The sequence below is a fragment of the Eucyclogobius newberryi genome, unplaced genomic scaffold (assembly GCF_026437365.1).
Source record: "Eucyclogobius newberryi isolate DKJ021-1_F unplaced genomic scaffold, fEucNew1.0.hap1 SCAF_14, whole genome shotgun sequence".
Lineage (NCBI taxonomy): Eukaryota > Metazoa > Chordata > Actinopteri > Gobiiformes > Gobiidae > Eucyclogobius > Eucyclogobius newberryi.
Window position 1 is genome coordinate 290,949 of NW_027315768.1, and position 18,806 is coordinate 309,754.

Genomic DNA, 18,806 nt, shown 5'->3' on the forward strand with positions numbered 1-18,806 from the left:
ATACCTTGTTTTTCCACTGTACATATTTTTTTCACTGTTTTTGGAACTGGGTGTGAATAAAAATCACCACTTTAATTTTTTCAACTGTGCCATCATTTTTTTTCACGGAAGCTAAACACGAACCCGAGACATTACCAAGTCCCTATGAACATTGTTTGATCTGTTTTTCATTGTCGCCCTCTGAGACAACTGCTGTTGTGATTTTGGGTGGTACAAAAATAAATTGAATTGAATGAGTTTTCTCTTCCTGAGCTCCTCACAGATGTAGTTCAACCTTTGCCGTTGTTGACGAACCTTGTATGGAATATCTGGAGCAAAGAAGACGTGCTTGCCTTTGTACTGGAGGTCTCCTTGCAGCCATCAAGAACCGTTACTTCACACGATCGTTAAGAAACCCCATGATCAGGCCTCATGGTTTATCAGCTGCTAGTCTTGGTTTTCCCAGGCAATGTGCTCTTTCAAATGTGTTGGGAGGGACTTCAACTCCTGAGCCATCAAGGAGCTCAGGAATAATCCTCTGCAAAAACTTTCTGTAACCTTTCATTCTTCTCCGCCCACAAGCCTCAGGTTAGGACGACATGATCTGGACTCAAAATCCAGGATCTTATTTTTCATATTGTTATTACCAACTCCAGTGTCGTCATCCTGGCCCGCAGGCCCTTACTTTCTGTAGATCGTCCGTATTATCTGAAACACGCTGCTCGACTTTATCCATGCCTACTCCGGTTACTCCTCCTGCTTTCAGCTCAGCGGCTACTGCAGCAGATACGGCCGGGGCTATGGCAGCTATCATTTCCGCTCTAAGAGACTCCATTGCACGCTGCATTTCACATCTTATTTTGGGCATCATGAGCAATAACTGATGATTTGTCATATTCTCTCCTCCTTCCGATGCAAATAAATTATGAGAATCTCCATCTGGGCGGGACTGCGCGTCTACGAAAGAACTAAGATTTTCTGCCTCAGGTTTGTTAGCCACATTAGCTTTGTTAGCTTGTGATGTGAGCTGTTTTTCAATGAGACCGTGGGCAATCAACTTTTTGCTTTGCTCCCGTAGTGTTACCAGACTCGTTTCTCTCTCCAGGGATTCCAAATTTCATTATAAATGACTGGAAGGTTGAATCTTAAACTGTTTAAATTTAAGGACATATTTTCTTTAACAAGGATTGCCTCTTTAAATCCTCTTTCAAGGGAATTTGAATGGAATTTTGATTCTATGGAGAGGCAGATGCCCAGGGCATTCGGATGCTAATCAGTTACACAGTGAGGAGAGAGAGTAAGACAGGACAACAATAGGAGGCCGATAGCCCATTAAAGGGCTGATAGTAAACAAAGAGGCTAGTTTTATGGTAAACAAAGAGGGTTAGTTTTTGGTGAAACAAAACAAAAACACCTTTTATCAGGAGGTCCCGCCCGGTGGATAGGGCCCACTTAGAGTAGGATAAATATCTGAGCTCCCGGTCTTGATTTGCAGATTGAGAATGACTCTTGGATGAGAGTCGAAATGCTTTGCTCTTCCGATGATACAACTGAATCTTTTTGGACAATGGAACACTCCAGGACGTGTCACAACTTTATATGAATTGTTACTGTAAATAATAGTGTCTTTTAATGGCCTCTACAGGCCGCTGAGCAGTACTGCAGGAAGCTTGGTTCTTCTCCTGCAGCTGCTCAGTCTGTGGGCGTGTTCAGAGGCCCGTTCATGCTCTGCTCTCAGCAGCTCGTTTTAGAGCTCTGCACAAGCGCTCTGAGGACAAACTCAAACCACCTGAAGAAACCTGTGTGGGCATCTTGTGCCTAACTGAGCATGTGCAGAGGAGAAGTGAAGCAACAAATGACTCAAAAACTATCTTTTAGAGAAAAGTCTGTTTTTGTAGCTCAGACTCTGTTCACAGTCCTTTAACACCATAGAACACTAATTTGTGTAATGACTTTGTCAGTGAATTGAGTTTATTTAATCCTTTTTTTTCACTTTTCTATTATCTAGTAAATATTGATGAACACCCCTGGTCTGCTTGCCCATCCATAAAAGTCACCGCACGCTACTGGTATGTATATGTATATGTATTGTGTATTGAAGCAAAACACATATGACACCAATATTTGAATAAAACTTTCAACAACAATTTCAAACAAATCTGTTAATGCCTCAACTATGCAAAAATAAAAACCCAGAGACAAAACCAAGATGAAATCAAGGCTACTTTGGACGAAAATGATGAATACATTCTACCCTTTTAAGCATTTTAATTTTAAAAACAGTACATTTCTGTCACATGGAGGACCTTGGTGTTATTGGGTTATATTTCATTTCTTGTGATATTGATTATTGCGTCAACCAACATATTTTAGTGATATATTTTGAAGCCCTACTCCAAACCTTCAGACCTCTTTGAGTTCAGATTAAACTGGTTTGTTCTCTCTGCATACACCAGCATGTTTCTGAAGCCTGGGACACATCACATTGGAGTCTGAAGCAGGCTTTGTTCACCACATTCTACAATATGATTTCACAGTTGGGCCATGTTTTGTTTCAAGTCGATAGTCCCAATAACTTCAGACATATTAACCATTATTAATCAGGTCAAAACATGTGCATTTTGACAAATTCCACTGTAGAAATCTTGCACAACCTACTCCAAAGAACATGCAGTGTACAAATCAGACTGGAGAAAAAACACTTTTCCCTCGGAGTGTCAAGAAAGGTTTCACACCAAAATGTGCTAGACTGATAATGGAGCTAAACAGTGAATTTTCCATTCATTTTTCTAATAGGAATTCCAAATTCCAAAAATGTTTGAAAGCTTGCACAGGCTCATCAGCTCTGTAATCAGAATGGACATTTTTCTATCTGTTTTTGCATTTAGCTCAGAGTTGCCTAGTCCCCAATTGTATATTTAAACTCTTCATATTTGATATATCAAATATGAAGAGTTGAGTGGAAAAGTTGAGTGGAGCTCCACTAGCGCCACATTTAGTTTGGTTTGGTTTGATTTAGTACTCAACTATCAACCCCAGCCCCCAACCCAATCCCAATTTGTCCATGTAGCTATCATAAAGATAATCCCAACAATATTTTAGTATTGTGGCGCCGGATGTGATTGAATGGAACTCCACTCAGACCTCCACTCTATACAGCGGCTGAAGCTGGACGTTCTTTAAATGAATGACAAATTTAGGTCCAGGACCACAACGATTTCAAAGTGTGCAGGAATGTTGAGCTCCATGGAACATGTCGATACAATCCAATGCTGAGCAGGAAGGTTCAGCACACAAAGACATATTTATAATATTTTTGAAGACACTTGCATAGAATGTGCTAAGACAACAGAAGGTGGAGCTCAGACTGGAGGAGAGGGGAGGGGCCAAATAACCCCCCATAGTGCCGCAGAACAGTCAACAGTCTGGTTGCCCAGTTGAAGAGTCTTGGTTCTTTTAGGGATTGGACAAGGCACCGTTTATCTAAATACCTCCTCTTCAGTCTGTGATCCGAGCAGAACTACATTCAGCTATAGCCTCATAGTGCAATGTGGGCGTGTAAGGTGTGATGTCCAGCGTCAGTGGGCGTGGCCTGGCCGAGCTGCTCCTCCCTCTTGAAGGATCTGGTTCCATCTCTGCACAAGAAACCAAAGGGAAACCGAGTCAGAGCATGGAAGGAAAATAAGACATGGAGGCTCAGGTCAGAACTATTTGGTAAAAAAATCATCATAAGCCAATCAGTTTAAAATTTTGACATCTTAAGTTTGTATGTTTTGATTAGTCCCTTCCATGTTGTAAGAACAGATTTCACCCAAGGGTTCCTAACTTCCCCCAAAGGATTCAACCGTCTGTCATCTGCCAGTAAGACCTGTGCAGGAACAGTTTTCCATTGAATTTCATATTCTGGGTCACACCAGCAACGCTGAAATAAAGTAATTTTTTCAGACTAGGTAAACCAGACTCTTTCTTTTCAGATTCTTTTGATGATTGTAAAGTATTAAATTGGATACAGGTTTTCCTGCCTTGTCTTGCAAATCCTGCAATTGTTTTATTCCACTTATCAAACAGCCGGTTGGGGATGGAAATCGGAATTGTCTGGAACAGAGAAAATCTTGGCAAAAACATTCATTTTTATAGTTTAAATCCTTTGACTTAGAAGTAAGTCTGAGATAAGACTACATTATTTTAGGCCCTTTTTATATTAGTTGGTTTTTTTTGGAAATCCAAACCCTGATAAGCTGCTGGACCAGACGGTGTCACTCCTGCCACCTTAAGACACTGTGCAGGTGAGCTGGACCCTGTCTTCACTGCTATTTTAAACACCCCCTGGAGTCATGCCATGTCCCAGCTTCAAGTCGTCCATAACCCTAATCCATTGTCCCTGTCCCCAAGAAGCCGGATCACTGGACTTAATGACTACAGACCTGTGGCACTGACGTCTGTAGTCATGAAGTCATTTGAACGCCTGGTCTTGCCTCACCTCAAGTCCTTCACCTCCCCCTGCTGGACCCCCTGCTGGACCCCCTGCTGGACCCCTGCTGGACCCCCTGCTGTTCACCTACAAAACTCTTGTAGACAAAGCCTCTTATATTCTTAATAAGGAATAGAAAGAAAAAAGAAAATAAGATTAAAATAATAATAATAGTAGCAAAAGTAAAAACTCTTATTTACAGCAGTTATATGGATGGAGAATATTGCACCAATATGATTGACATTATGTCAGAGTATTGCACATGAATATGACATTATTGCGTATGAATATGACTGTATTGCACATGGTCATGACAGTATTTGTTGTAGAGTCTGACAGCAGCAGAAGGACAGACTGTGAAACGTCTCCTTCACACAGCGAGGGTGGATCAGTCACTGAAGCTACTCTCCAGAGTGGACAGAGTGTCCTGCAGGGGACAGAGTCCTGCAGGGGACAGAGTGTCCTGCAGGGGGCGACACTCATGGTCCAGCATAGATGTGAGTTTAGCCAGGACCCTTCTGTCCCCCACCTCCTGCACAGAGTCCAGAGGACAGCCCAGGACGGACCTTTGTCCAGCTTCTTCCTCTCCCTCTCTGTGATTGCTCCAGCAGACCACACCTATGGAGCTGATGCCACCACAGAGTCAGAGAAGGTCTCCAGGAGTGGCCCTGTCAAGAGTGGCCCTGTCAGGAGTGGCCCTGTCATGAGTGGCTCTGTCACTCCAAAAGACCAGAGTCTCCTCAGGAGGTGGAGCCCACTCTGGCTCTTCCTGTACAGTCTGTGTTACGAGTCCAGTTCAGTTTGTGGTTCAGATGAAACACCAGGTCCTTGTATGAGTCACTCTCTCAATGTCCCGTCCCTGGATGTTCACTGGTGAGGGGGGCGTGGCCTCTGTTGAAGTCCACCACCATCTCCTTGGTCTTCCCCGCGTTGATGAGGAGGTGGTTCCACAAAGTCCTGCTCCAGTCCTCTGTCCTCCACATCATCGTCTATGATGAGTCTGATGACGGCAGAGTGGTCAGAGAACTTCTGCAGGACACAGCTGTCCAAGTCATGTCTGAGGTCTACAGTGTAAAGGGTGAAGAGAAAGGCCCCCCCCCCCACACTGCAGGTCCCTCACACTGCAGGCTCCCCACACTGCAGGCCCCCCACACAGCAGGACCCCACACTGCAGGTCCACCACACAGCAGGCCCCCCACACTGCAGGCCCCCCACACTGCAGGTCCCTCACACAGCAGGTCTCTCACACTGCAGGTCCCTCACACTGCAGGTCCCTCACACTGCAGGTCCCCCACACTGCAGGCCCCCCACATTGAAGGTCCGAGTATCAGACACACAGTCCCGGGCTCTCACAAACTGGGGTCGGTCTGTGAGGTAGTCCAGGATCCACTCTGCAGGTCGTACTCCACACCAGCCGTCCCCAGCTTGTCCCTCAGGAGCTGATGGTGTTGAAAGCGCTGGAGAGATGAAAGAACAGGATCCTCACAGAGCTGCCAGGCTTCTCCAGGTGAGAGAGAGAGCGGTGCAGCAGGGAGATGACGGCGTCCTCCACTCCGATGCCAGGCCGGTATGCAATATGCGGGTCCATGGCTGAGCTCACGGTGGAGCGGAGGTGGTCCAGGACTAGCCGCTCCAGTGTCTTCATCAGGTGGGACGTGAGAGCCACCGGCCTGAAGCTGTTGAGGTCTTTGGCGTGCGGTGTCTTGGGCACAGGTACCAGACAGGAGGTCTTCAGACCTGTGGTACCACCCTCAGCTTCAGGCTCATGTTGAAGACATGCTCCATAACTCCACACAGTTCATCTGCGCAGAACTTAAGGAGCCTGGGGCTGATGCCGTCAGGTCCTGCTGCCTTCCTCACTTTAATCCTCTTCAGCTCACTCCTCACCTGTGCTGCTGTGACAGTCAGTGGACGGCAGGGGGACTGTGTGCTGGGGGGATGGGTGGGTCCAGGTGAATTGGGGAGCTGATGGGCCAGAGCAGAGGTGTGAAGAGGAACAGATGCAGGGCATTGTCCAGCTGTGAAAGAGGGAGCATACAGCTGTGGGTCTGTACAGGGGGAGGGGTCTGTGCAGGGGGAGGGGTGGTGATTGATAAAATCTCAGGAAGTGACCCACTGTAGGTCCCCCTCCGTCTAGACAGGGGGGTCTTTGAAACCTGAGATGGTTTTCAGGCCCTGAATGTTCTTTTGCTGCAGCTGCTCCTCCATCCTCCTCTTGTAGCCGGCTTCCTCCTGCCTGATCCTCCTCCTCAGCTCCTTCTGCACAGTCCTCAGTCCTTGTTCCCTGACCTGAAGGCCCTCTTCTTCTCCTTCAGCAGAGCCTTCAGTTCACGGTTAATACACGGCTTGTTGTTTGGAAAACACAGCACCGTCCGAGAGGGAACAATGTTCTCAAAACAGAAGTTGATGTAGTCCGTGATGCACTCTGTGATGGTGTTGATGTCCTCCCCATGTGTGTCATAAAGCTCAGTCCAGACAGTGGTGCTGAAGCAGTCCAACAGAGCCTCCTCGCTCTCAGCAGACCACCTCCTCACCACACGGGGCACCATAGGCTGCCTGTGCACGATGGTTTCTTACAGGCCTCAGATGTACAAGATTGTGGTCCGAGCTGCCCAGGGGAGAGAGGAGGAATAAGCCTCCTTGGCGTTGGCAAAGAACAAGTCCAGTGTTTTATTGTCCCTGGGACAGGTAACATACTGGATAACCTGTATGTTACCTGCATTTTCAGCATTGGCAGACGGTGCCACATACACAGCAATCACAATCACATTTGAGAACTCCCAGGGCAGATAATATGGCCTCATGCCAACAGACAACAGATCAATGTCTTTGTTACACAGCTGCTCCGTCACTGTGCAATGATCAGATTTGCACCAGTTCTCGTTCAAAAACACAGCCAGGCCTCCTCCTCTTTTCTTACCACACTCTCTTGTTCTGTCCGTGCGCAGCAGATGAAAGTTGTCCAAAGCAATGATGGAGTCCGGCATTTCTGGGGTTAACCACGTCTCCGTGAAAAGCATGACGCTGCATTCTCTGTACATCCTCTGAAAACGGGCGAGGCTCGCTAGCTCCGGCGTCTTGTTATGCAGAGACCTCACGTTTCCCATGACGATGGCGGGGAGAACAGGTCTGTAGTGTCCCTTCTTTTCCCAGAGTTTGCGTCCCGTATGCCAGCTCCTCTGTGTTTTCCGTAGAATATCAACTGGGATTACGTGACGGTTGCGGGGGAAAACAACAGCGTGGCGCAGCGCTAAAAGCTGCTCCTTTGTATAAACCAGCGCCGGCGCGGGAGGCTCGGAGCGAGCGCACATCACAAACGACAAAAACACACAGTAATCCAGCCGAACAAAGTTGAATCAAATCGGGTCCAGCGCGTGTCTGCGAGCCCCGGCCGTACAAGTGAATGTACAAAAATATCTACAAAAATACAATAAATAGAGCACAAAAAGAGTCCAGATGCAGACGCCAGCGCCATCTGCATCTGGACTCCCCAAGAACCTACACCAGGATCCTGTTTGTAGACTTCAGCGCTGCATTCAACACCACCTCCTGCTCTGCTCCAGGACAAGCTCTCCCAGCTCAACGTGCACTGACTCCACCTGCAGGGGGAGCACTGACTCCCCCTGCAGGGGGAGCACTGACTCCACCTGCAGAGGCAGTGCGTGGGGCTGGGGAAGAATGTCTCAGACACACGGACTATCAGCACAGGAGCTCCACAGGGCTGTGTACTTTCTCCTCTGCTCTTCTCCCTGAACACAAACTGCTGCACCTCCTGCCACGACTCAGTAAAACTGATCCAGCTTGCGGATGACACCACCCTCATCGGGCTCATCTCGGACGGGGGTGAGTCTGTCTACAGGAGGAGGTGGACCGGCTTGTGTCCTGGTCCAACCTCGAGTTCAACGCCCAGAAGACAGTGGAGATGTCTTCTGGGCGTTACTGGCCCACATTGGGCAAATACTCACATGTCTCCAGTAAAGTCCAAGACCCTTTTATTGAAATAAAGAACACAAAAGAGAGAGAATGTCAGACCAAATCCAGTGTTGAATTGGCAAATGCCAACACCTTTGCTGCTGAAGTGAACCTTCTAATCTTCCCCATTCATGTCGATTCCCAGCATTGCAGGATAAAGCAGAGCATATTCTGCATTCTTGTCTCTCAGGCGGGATTTCACCAGATCAAAAGCTTTGCATTTGTTGAAGAAAAAGACTCGGGGCTTGGTTTATCCGGGTTGGCTCACAGCGAGAATCTGGATGGAGCCATGACATGCTGTTTATCTCTGAAGTTGTGGCACTTCAGTATAATAGGCCTTAGACGCCGGGAGCCAGGAAGCGATGTGAATGGTCAATTTTTTGTGTGTTTCAGAATCAAAATCAGAAAAGGTTTATTTCCATTGGCATTGAACACTGTTCACAAACAGAAAATTGTCTTGGCCTTAAGGTGCAACATAAAACAGTGAATAATAAAATAATAATAGCAGCGTCTATAGAATGAAATATAGCATGTATAAATTGAGAGTTTACCAATAAAATAAAGTAAAAAATAAACTGAGTCTCAGTATGTACACAGACTGACAAATACGTACTGGTTAAAGGAACTATTCATTGTTTTATTCTATTGAATGTATATGTGCCCCGCAGAATGTTGAAGTTGGACTCATGAAGTAGCCACTCCATGTATCAGATAACTGTATTGGCAGCATTAAAAGCATGCATTAAGCCGCGAAAGATCGCTAGTTTTCAGCCTTCTCTGTCAGGACTTTTGGGGGCGTTACTTGAACCGCAGCAGCAGGCTGTGTTATTGTAGTCAGCCAATGGGCTGCGAGCAGATGGCTATTTATGCAGGGCAGGCACGTCCTGGTTGTTTGTGTGCCTGCTGCGTTGAAGCTGGACATAGAGATGACGACTTCTACAAAAAAAGCCCCAAACAAAGCGAAAGTCTGCCAGGACCACCTATATCATCGAGGGAATGAAGTCTGCAGAAATACTTCACAGATGCTCATGGCGTAGTTTGTGTTTTCTATTTATGTTCGGAGCTGTTAGCGAGCTAGCTAGCTACAAGCCTGGTGTTGTTACCGGCCTCTGCGGCATATTTTTCGGCGTTGTTCTGTATGTCTTGACTCGTGGGTTATGTGAGTCGTGTGGGGTGTGTTTTATGGAGTTTTTGTGAATTTCGTCACTTTTTGGAGGCTACACCAGCTTTTGCGTCTGGCTAGCCGGCGGCTAAGCTGTAGCTCCAGGCTTTTGTTAGCCCCGGGTCCCGAAATGCTAAAACAAAAGTTAGCCAATCCCCCCGGTGCTAAATCAAAAGTAAATATTTAAATTCAACTCAGACTTCTGGATGGTAGAGATGTGATTTGTTAACGTGAAAATAACTTTCAAATTGTGTTAAAAAAAAAAGAAAAAATTGGTTAATTGATGATGGTGTTTTATGAGAAATAGTAAGCCATTTATAAAATGCCCTGTTATTTGCTTACAGCTTTGATGCCAAGAGACCAGGTGTGGTGGTGAAGCAGAACCTGTGGAATTTCAGCTACTACACATGTCCTGGTTCCACCTGGACTGAACATTGACAGGCAGAACTATCTGCATGAACAAATCAGGCCTTTCTGTGCTGACGAGGCAAAAGACATCACATGCTCAGTGTTCAATGTTTTGTTGTTTGTGTTGCACTGAATCACCTGTGAATTCTGTTTATTGACAAATGGCAATAAACCCTATTCTGATTCTGATTCTGATTCTTTGATGCTATTCAGGGCCTTTTGTAATCCAAGTATTTCCATTTTAATATAGTAACTTCTAATTCTGATTCAAGTCCAGTTCAAATCCTAATGAAAATAACACTACATCAATAACAACACTCCTCTTGAGTCTTTAGTGACAGCTGTAGGGGGAGGTGCTGTCAGTGTGACAGGGGGAGGGCTTATCCCAATGAGATGCAAAAGAGCCCCCCTGTGATTCTGGGCTCACTCAGGTGAGAATCTTTAGAGGCCGTTTTCTCAGTGAAAGGTTTTGAGAGTTGTTTACATTCAAATGACCACAACTTACTCAAATATGATCAGATGTGCATGAGTGAGACATCATTGTATAGCTTTGAATTCACACTTTCAGAATCTGTGACTAACTCAAAATGTCTGGCACCAGCAGGAGGCCGCTCCATGTTTAGTCCTGACTCTGGCACCAGCAGGAGGCCGCTCCATGTTTAGTCCTGACTCTGGCACTAGCAGGAGGCCGGTCCATGTTTAGTCCTGACTCTGGCACCAGCAGGAGGCCGGTCCATGTTTAGTCCTGACTCTGGCACCAGCAGGAGGCCGGTCCATGTTTAGTCCTGACTCTGGCACTAGCAGGAGGCCGGTCCATGTTTAGTCCTGACTCTGGCACCAGCAGGAGGCCGGTCCATGTTTAGTCCTGACGCTGGCACCAGCAGGAGGCCGGTCCATGTTTAGTCCTGACGCTGGCACCAGCAGGAGGCCGGTCCATGTTTAGTCCTGACTCTGGCACCAGCAGGAGGCCGGTCCATGTTTAGTCCTGACTCTGGCACCAGCAGGAGGCCGGTCCATGTTTAGTCCTGACTCTGGCACTAGCAGGAGGCCGGTCCATGTTTAGTCCTGACTCTGGCACCAGCAGGAGGCCGGTCCATGTTTAGTCCTGACGCTGGCACCAGCAGGAGGCCGGTCCATGTTTAGTCCTGACGCTGGCACCAGCAGGAGGCCGGTCCATGTTTAGTCCTGACTCTGGCACCAGCAGGAGGCCGGTCCATGTTTAGTCCTGACTCTGGCACCAGCAGGAGGCCGGTCCATGTTTAGTCCTGACTCTGGCACCAGCAGGAGGCAGGTCCATGTTTAGTCCTGACTCTGGCACCAGCAGGAGGCCGGTCCCTGAGAACAGGACTAATGTGATGGTACTTCCTGGTTCTAGTCAGGACCCGAGCAGCAGCGTTCTGGATGAACTGCAGCTGTTTTACAGCTCGGTTGGAGAGGCCAGTGAGCGGCCGTTACAGTCTAATCTACTGGAGACAAACGCATGGATAAGTCTTTCCAAGTCTGGCAGGAAGCAGATGATATTCTATTTGAGCAAATCATAAATATCCATACCCAATGTGAGGTATTTTCTTTAAAAAAATGTGTCCCATGTCTGGATACAAAATGAATACACAAAAAACTGAAATTATCTCATTCTGGACCTTTAGAATTACCAATTAATTTAAACAGCAAAACTACAAAAAACGATCTTGAAAAATGTACTCTTATCCCTTACTTAAGTCTAAGCCAAAGGATTGAAACTATAAAAATGAGTTGAACGATTTCGGTTCATTATGAAGTCCATTTTGGGTCCAGAGAAAAAAAAACTGACCTACAAAATGTAGCAACATTTTTAAGTGATACTTAAAGGTCCCATATCATGCAAAATCGACTTTTGAGAGCTTTTAACCTTATTAAAGTGCTATGTGCCCAAAGTGGCTTTTGGATTGATTCCTGCAGTCTTTAGCTAGAGAACAGTTTCTATCCTTCCCCTCGGATGAGCAGACGATGAATCACCATCGTGACCTCGTGACCCTTGGAGTGCTCAATGCCCTTCGCACTTACGTGTGCGCGTAGTGGGAACGGCAGCACTGGTCCAGTCTGTCCCCCGCAGCCCTACCGTCTGCTGCTTTCCCCGGTAGTGTCCCTCTTTCTCGAAACCGCCCGCTCCGGGCCCCTTCTAGGTAGGCTATTCACGCAATTCACGCTAACCTTTCTCCGCGTCTCAGTGGTAAGTTCCTGCAAGGCGGCCATGTCAGACCTCGCATCCCTCTTCCTCCCATCCACCGAGACGGCCAGGCACGTGGCGTCCTAAGCGGACTTCACGGTGGCGGAATTTCTGGGTAGCTCTTAGTGCATATAGGGATGTTATTTGTTAGGTTTATTTCCCGGAGCACAGCGCCGAGCTTGACACCTACCTCGTGCTGATCTGAGACCTCAATCCAAAATGCATTTCTCTAAATCAAAGGGCTGGCCGCGGTGCTCGCTAAGGCGTATATCTCAACGCTTTCAAGATGGTTCCCATTCATTATTTTCAATGGCACCTTTCGGGTTTAGATGGAAGTCAGCTTTTATTTTCGGTGCGCCTCACGTTCGGCTGCAGGATGAGCACCTGTTAGTTTAATATGGGTTCCGAGGCACTGTGCTGGATTTCGTCAAACAATGTCTGCTTCTCCACTGTGCTCCACAAGCTGGATGACTTGTCTTCTCTTAGACCCTCCCTGCAGGTGGGTTCCTGCCACAGCTCAAGCTGATTTTTCTTCGTCCAGGCGTTTCGCTGTCCAACGCGAAGACCATCGGCCCTGCAACATCTCATAGCTCCGAGCATGTTTAGATTCCGTCGCCATGGTTGCGTCTCTCCCCTCAGACAAGCCCGCCCGCATTTGCGCCTTTGTCTCTGCTACACTCTTCTGCATTTGCCCTGTATGTTGTCCCGACCTGCCTTCAATCTTGGCAGCTCAACATACTCTGCACCTCCAGTGAAGTCTCGACTCAACAAATACAGGTGGTGGTTCTAGATTTTCACCTGTCCCCTTGTCTTCCAGCCCATGCTTGCTCCGTCCACCTCCGGCCTGTTGTACCATGTCTCTCAGTCATTCTCTGCCCCTCCACGTTCTGGCTGTCTGCCCCGGCGCCTCCCCGTCCACGTTCTGGCTGTCTGATCCGGCGCCTCTGCGCCTCCCCGTCCACGTTCTGGCTGTCTGCCCCGGCGCCTCCCCGTCCACGTTCTCGCCAATTGCCCTGGCGCTTCCCTGCTCCCGCCTGTGACCCATGTCTCACAGTCAACCTCTGCCTGTCTCTGCTCAGCACTTCGCCACACTCGCCGGTAAGCTCTAGCTCTCTTTGCCTCTACGTCATTTCTTATTCTCGTCCCTGCTCCTTCAGCACACCTCCCCGCAAATATTCATTCCAGACGTTCACAGTGAGTCTCCTTTACCTCTCCCCGTCACTATGCATTCCAGTATCTGCCCCTCTCGGTCTACCCCGCCATCAACGGCAGCCTAGTATCCCTGCAGTTCCCCTTCGTAGTCAAGCACTCGCCGCCCTCACGTCCTCGTCTTGAGCATCAGTAAGGACTAATTTAACAATGTATTATGAACAGAGACCTCAAGAACCAAGCTCCTCTTTTCTAATCTTAATTCGCACACATTTTGTGTTCATTTGTGTTAATTCACGATTCATTCATCATTTATTTAGTTAAATTTTTTGTATTAATCAAACAGGTTAATGCTTTCTCTTTGTCAGCCCTAGTTCAAACACATCTTATATGAGTCTCATGAGCTTCGGATTGGATTGTTTTGTCATTGTCTATTGTGTCTTGTTGCTCTACATTTATGGTTCCAATGTTTGTCTGTGTTTGATGTACAGAGCCCACTTCCTGAATTAGGCACACACTCACCTTGATCTTTTTTGCCATTTTGTCTTTCCACTTCTGAGCGATCGAGCCATCAATGAGCAGCAACCTGACAAACAAAGAAAGATGATAATTGGCATGACTTCCCTGTGTGTGCAGCAGTAGATGTGTGTCTCAAACCTGGACCTCTCCTCGCTCTCGTAGCCCATGATCAAATACTCTTCCCCGGGCGTGAGTGGGGGGCACAGGCAGGAGGAGGAGTAGTACAGGGTCTGGATCTCTCGGGGGATGTTGACCAGTGAGGACTTGAGCACCTCAAGCACTTCCACCATCGCCGTGGGCTCCAAGCCACGGTTCCTCACCTCTCGAACCAGAGCACGGATCACTGCACAGAACACAACAGAGTGTCTCAATGTTCTACTGCAGTACTCTAATGCAATAAGTACTCATGCAGTGAGAAACATGTATTTAAGCCCATCACAAATGAACAGCCGTGGAGTAAAACAATCAAAAGTGCAATGCTCAAGATTCTAGCAAGGCAACAAGACTTTATTGAATCTCAGTATAAATATCATGACTGTGGTTGAAACTGTGTTCCATGTAAACTATATAGATAAATAATGATTAACCATAACCATAACCCAACCTGAACTGACCACAGCGCTGACCCAACGGTCTGAAGAGAGTGGAACATGAAGCAGTGGGAACTGAGGACACAGAGGAAGTGCGTGTGCCAGGACCAGCTGTACCACATTTAGTCTTCAGACTCTGGTGATCTCTTTTCCTCTGACGCCTCCACATTCCAGACGTGCGGTTTGTTTCCGTGCTCTTAGGCCTCGCGCTCCATGAGCCGATGAGGTGGAACACGCCTTAGAACTTTCCCTTCTTTCAATTACATGTCAATATCGAGCAAGACTTCTGGCTCCAACGGCCAGTGGAAAACATGGCAAATGTGTGAGTGGAGCCAAAGGCCTCAGGGAGGAGTCTGCTTCATCACAGTTACAGAGGAGTATGGAAGATTATATCTATATATATCTATATATCTATATATCTATATATATATATATATATATATATATATATATATATATATCTATATATCTATATATCTATATATATATATATATATCTATATATCTATATATATATATATATATATATACATATATACACACACACATACATATATACACGTATATATATATACATATATATATATATATATATATATATGTATATATATAGAGGTGATGTGGCAGCCCCTAGCAGGCGGTTTGAGGGGGGATTATGGAATGAGGCAGCCCCTAGCAGACCGAGAGAGGGGGATTATGGAATGAGGCAGCCCCTAGCAGGCAGAGAGAAGGGGATTATGGGATGTGGCAGCCCCTAGCAGGCAGAGAGAGGGGGATTATGGGATGTGGCAGCCCCTAGCAGGCAGAGAGGGGGATTATGGGATGTGGCAGCCCCTAGCAGGCAGAGAGAGGGGGATTATGGGATGTGGCAGCCCCTTGCAGGCGGCGAGAGGGGGGTTATGGGATGTTGCAGCCCCTAGCAGACAGAGAGAGGGGGATTATGGGATGTGGCAGACCCTAGCAGACAGAGAGAGGGGGATTATGGGATGTGGCAGCCCCTAGCAGGCAGAGAGAGGGGGATTATGGGATGTGGCAGCCGCTAGCAGGCGGCGAAAGGGGGGATTATGGGATGTGGCAGCCCTTAGCAGGCAAAGAGAGGGGGGTTATGGGATGAGGCAGCCCCTAGCAGGCAGAGAGAGGGGGATTATGGGATGTGGCAGCCCCTAGCAGGCAGAGAGAAGGGGATTATGGGATTTGGCAGCCCCTAGCAGACAGAGAGAGGGGGATTATGGGATGTGGCAGCCCCTATTAGGCAGAGAGGGGGATTATGGAATGTGGCAGCCCCTAGCAGGCAGAGAGAAGAGGATTATGGGATGTGGCAGCCCCTAGCAGACAGAGAGAGGGGGATTATGGGATGTGGCAACCCCTAGCAGACAGAGAGAGGGGGATTATGGGATGAGGCAGCCCCTAGTAGGCAGAGAGAGGGGGATTATGGGATGTGGCAGCCCCTAACAGGCAGAGAGAGGGGGATTATGGGATGTGGCAGCCCCTAGCAGGCAGAGAGAGGGGGATTATGGGATGTGGCAGCCCCTAGCAGGCGGCGAAAGGGGGGATTATGGGATGTGGCAGCCCTTAGCAGGCAGAGAGAGGGGGGTTATGGGATGAGGCAGCCCCTAGCAGGCAGAGAGAGGGGGATTATGGGATGTGGCAGCCCCTAGCAGGCAGAAAGAGGGGGATTATGGGATGAGGCAGCCCCTAGCAGGCAGAGAGAGGGGGATTATGGGATGTGGTAGCCCCTAGCAGACAGAGAGAGGGGGATTATGGGATGTGGCAGCCCCTAACAGGCAGAGAGAGGGGGATTATGGGATGTGGCAGCCCCTAGCAGACAGAGAGAGGGGGATTATGGGATGAGGCAGCCCTTAGCAGAGAGAGAGAGGGGGATTATGGGATGAGGAAGCCCCTAGCAGACAGAGAGAGGGGGATTATGGGATGTGGCAGCCCCTGGCAGGCAGAGAGAGGGGGATTATGGGATTTGGCAGCCCCTAGCAGGCAGAGAGAAGGGGATTATGGGATGTGGCAGCCCCTAGCAGACCGAGAGAGGGGGATTATGGGATGTTGCAGCCCCTGGCAGGCAGAGAGGGGGATTATGGGATGTGGCAGCCCCTAGCAGGCAGAGAGAAGGGGATTATGGGATGTGGCAGCCCCTAGCAGACAGAGAGAGGGGGATTATGGGATGTGGCAGCCCCTAGCAGACAGAGAGAGGGGGATTATGGGATGAGGCAGCCCCTAGCAGAGAGAGAGAGGGGGATTATGGGATGAGGCAGCCCCTAGCAGACAGAGAGAGGGCGATTATGGGATGTGGCAGCCCCTAGCAGGCCGAGAGAGGGGGATTATGGGATGTGGCAGCCCCTAGCAGGCAGAGAGAAGGGGATTATGGGATTTGGCAGCCCCTAGCAGGCAGAGAGAAGGGGATTATGGGATGTGGCAGCCCCTAGCAGTCAGAGAGAAGGGAATTATGGGTTGTGGCAGCCCCTAGCAGGCAGAGAGAGGGGGATTATGGGATGTGGCAGCCCCTAGCAGGGTTAGGGTTAGGGGGGATTATGGGATGTGGCAGCCCCTAGCAGGCAAAGAGAAGGGGATTATGGGATGTGGCAGCCCCTAGCAGGCAGAGAGAAGGGGATTATGGGTTGTGGCAGCCCCTAGCAGACAGAGAGAGGGGGATTATAGGATGTGGCAGCCCCTAGCAGGCAGAGAGGGGGATTATGGGATGTGGCAGCCCCTAGCAGACAGAGAGATGGGGATTATGGGATGTTGCAGCCCCTAGCAGACAGAAAGAGGGGGGTTATGGGATGTGGCAGCCCCTAGCAGGCAGAGAGAGGGGGATTATGGGATGTGGCAGCCCCTAGCAGGCAGAGAGGGGGATTATGGGATGTGGCAGCCCCTAGCAGGCAGAGAGAGGGGGGTTATGGGATTTGGCAGCCCCTAGCAGGCAGAGAGAGGGGGATTATGGGATGTGGCAGCCCCTAGCAGGCAGAGAGAGGGGGATTATGGGATTTGGCAGCCCCTAGCAGGCAGAGAGAAGGGGATTATGGGATGTGGCAGCCACTAGCAGGCAGAGAGAGGGGGATTATGGGATGTGGCAGCCCCTAGCAGGCAGAGAGAGGGGGATTATGGGATTTGGCAGCCCCTAGCAGACCGAGAGAGGGGGATTATGGGATGTTGCAGCCCCTGGCAGGCAGAGAGGGGGATTATGGGATGTGGCAGCCCCTAGCAGGCAGAGAGAAGGGGATTATGGGATGTGGCAGCCCCTAGCAGACAGAGAGAGGGGGATTATGGGATGTGGCAGCCCCTAGCAGACAGAGAGAGGGGGATTATGGGATGAGGCAGCCCCTAGCAGAGAGAGAGAGGGGGATTATGGGATGAGGCAGCCCCTAGCAGACAGAGAGAGGGCGATTGATTATGGGATGTGGCAGCCCCTAGCAGGCCGAGAGAGGGGGATTATGGGATGTGGCAGCCCCTAGCAGGCAGAGAGAAGGGGATTATGGGATTTGGCAGCCCCTAGCAGGCAGAGAGAAGGGGATTATGGGTTGTGGCAGCCCCTAACAGGCAGAGAGAGGGGGATTATGGGAAGTGGCAGCCCCTAGCAGGCAGAGAGAGGGGGATTATGGGATGTGGCAGCCCCTAGCAGGCAGAGAGAGGGGGATTATGGGATGTGGCAGCCCCTTGCAGGCGGCTTGAAGGGGGTTATGGGATGTTGCAGCCCCTAGCAGACAGACAGAGGGGGATTATGGGATGTGGCAGCCCCTAGCAGGCAGAGAGAGGGGGATTATGGGATGTGGCAGCCCCTAGCAGACAGAGAGAGGGGCATTATGGGATGTGGCAGCCCCTAGCAGGCAGAGAGGGGGATTATGGGATGTGGCAACCCCTAGCAGACAGAGAGAAGGGGATTATGGGATGTGGCAGCCCCTAGAAGGCAGAGAAAAGGGAATTATGGGATGTGGCAGCCCCTAGCGGACAGAGAGAGGGGGATTATGGGATGTGGCAGCCCCTAGCAGGCAGAGAGAAGGGGATTATGGGATTTGGCAGCCCCTAGCAGACAGAGAGAGGGGGATTATGGGATGTGGCAGCCCCTATTAGGCAGAGAGGGGGATTATGGGATGTGGCAGCCCCTAGCAGGCAGAGAGAGGGGGATTATGGGATGTGAAAGCCCCTAGCAGGCGGCGAGAGGGGGGATTATGGGATGTGGCAGCCCCTAGCAAGCAGAGAGAGGGGGGTTATGGGATGTGGCAGCCCCTAGCAGGCAGAGAGAGGGGGGTTATGGGATGTGGCAGCCCATAGCAGGCGGAGAGGGGGGGATTATGGGATGTGGCAGCCCTTAGCAGGCAAAGAGAGGGGGGTTATGGGATGAGG

At 49.3% G+C, this 18,806-nt stretch overlaps 1 protein-coding gene across 2 annotated transcripts in view; it reads right to left on the reverse strand.

The window, feature by feature from the left end:
• Positions 1-2,227: 2,227 nt before the first annotated feature.
• The window catches only part of frzb (frizzled related protein), a 160,883-nt gene continuing 144,304 nt past the window's right edge, over positions 2,228-18,806 (reverse strand). For both annotated transcript variants that reach the window (XM_072444152.1, XM_072444151.1), the window contains 3 exons: positions 14,005-14,209; positions 13,870-13,933; positions 2,228-3,614 (listed from right to left, as the gene is read on the reverse strand). In XM_072444152.1, coding sequence (XP_072300253.1) covers positions 3,558-3,614; positions 13,870-13,933; positions 14,005-14,209 — 326 coding nt within the window. In that variant the 3' untranslated portion in view covers positions 2,228-3,557. The remainder of the gene's footprint in view (positions 3,615-13,869; positions 13,934-14,004; positions 14,210-18,806) is intronic.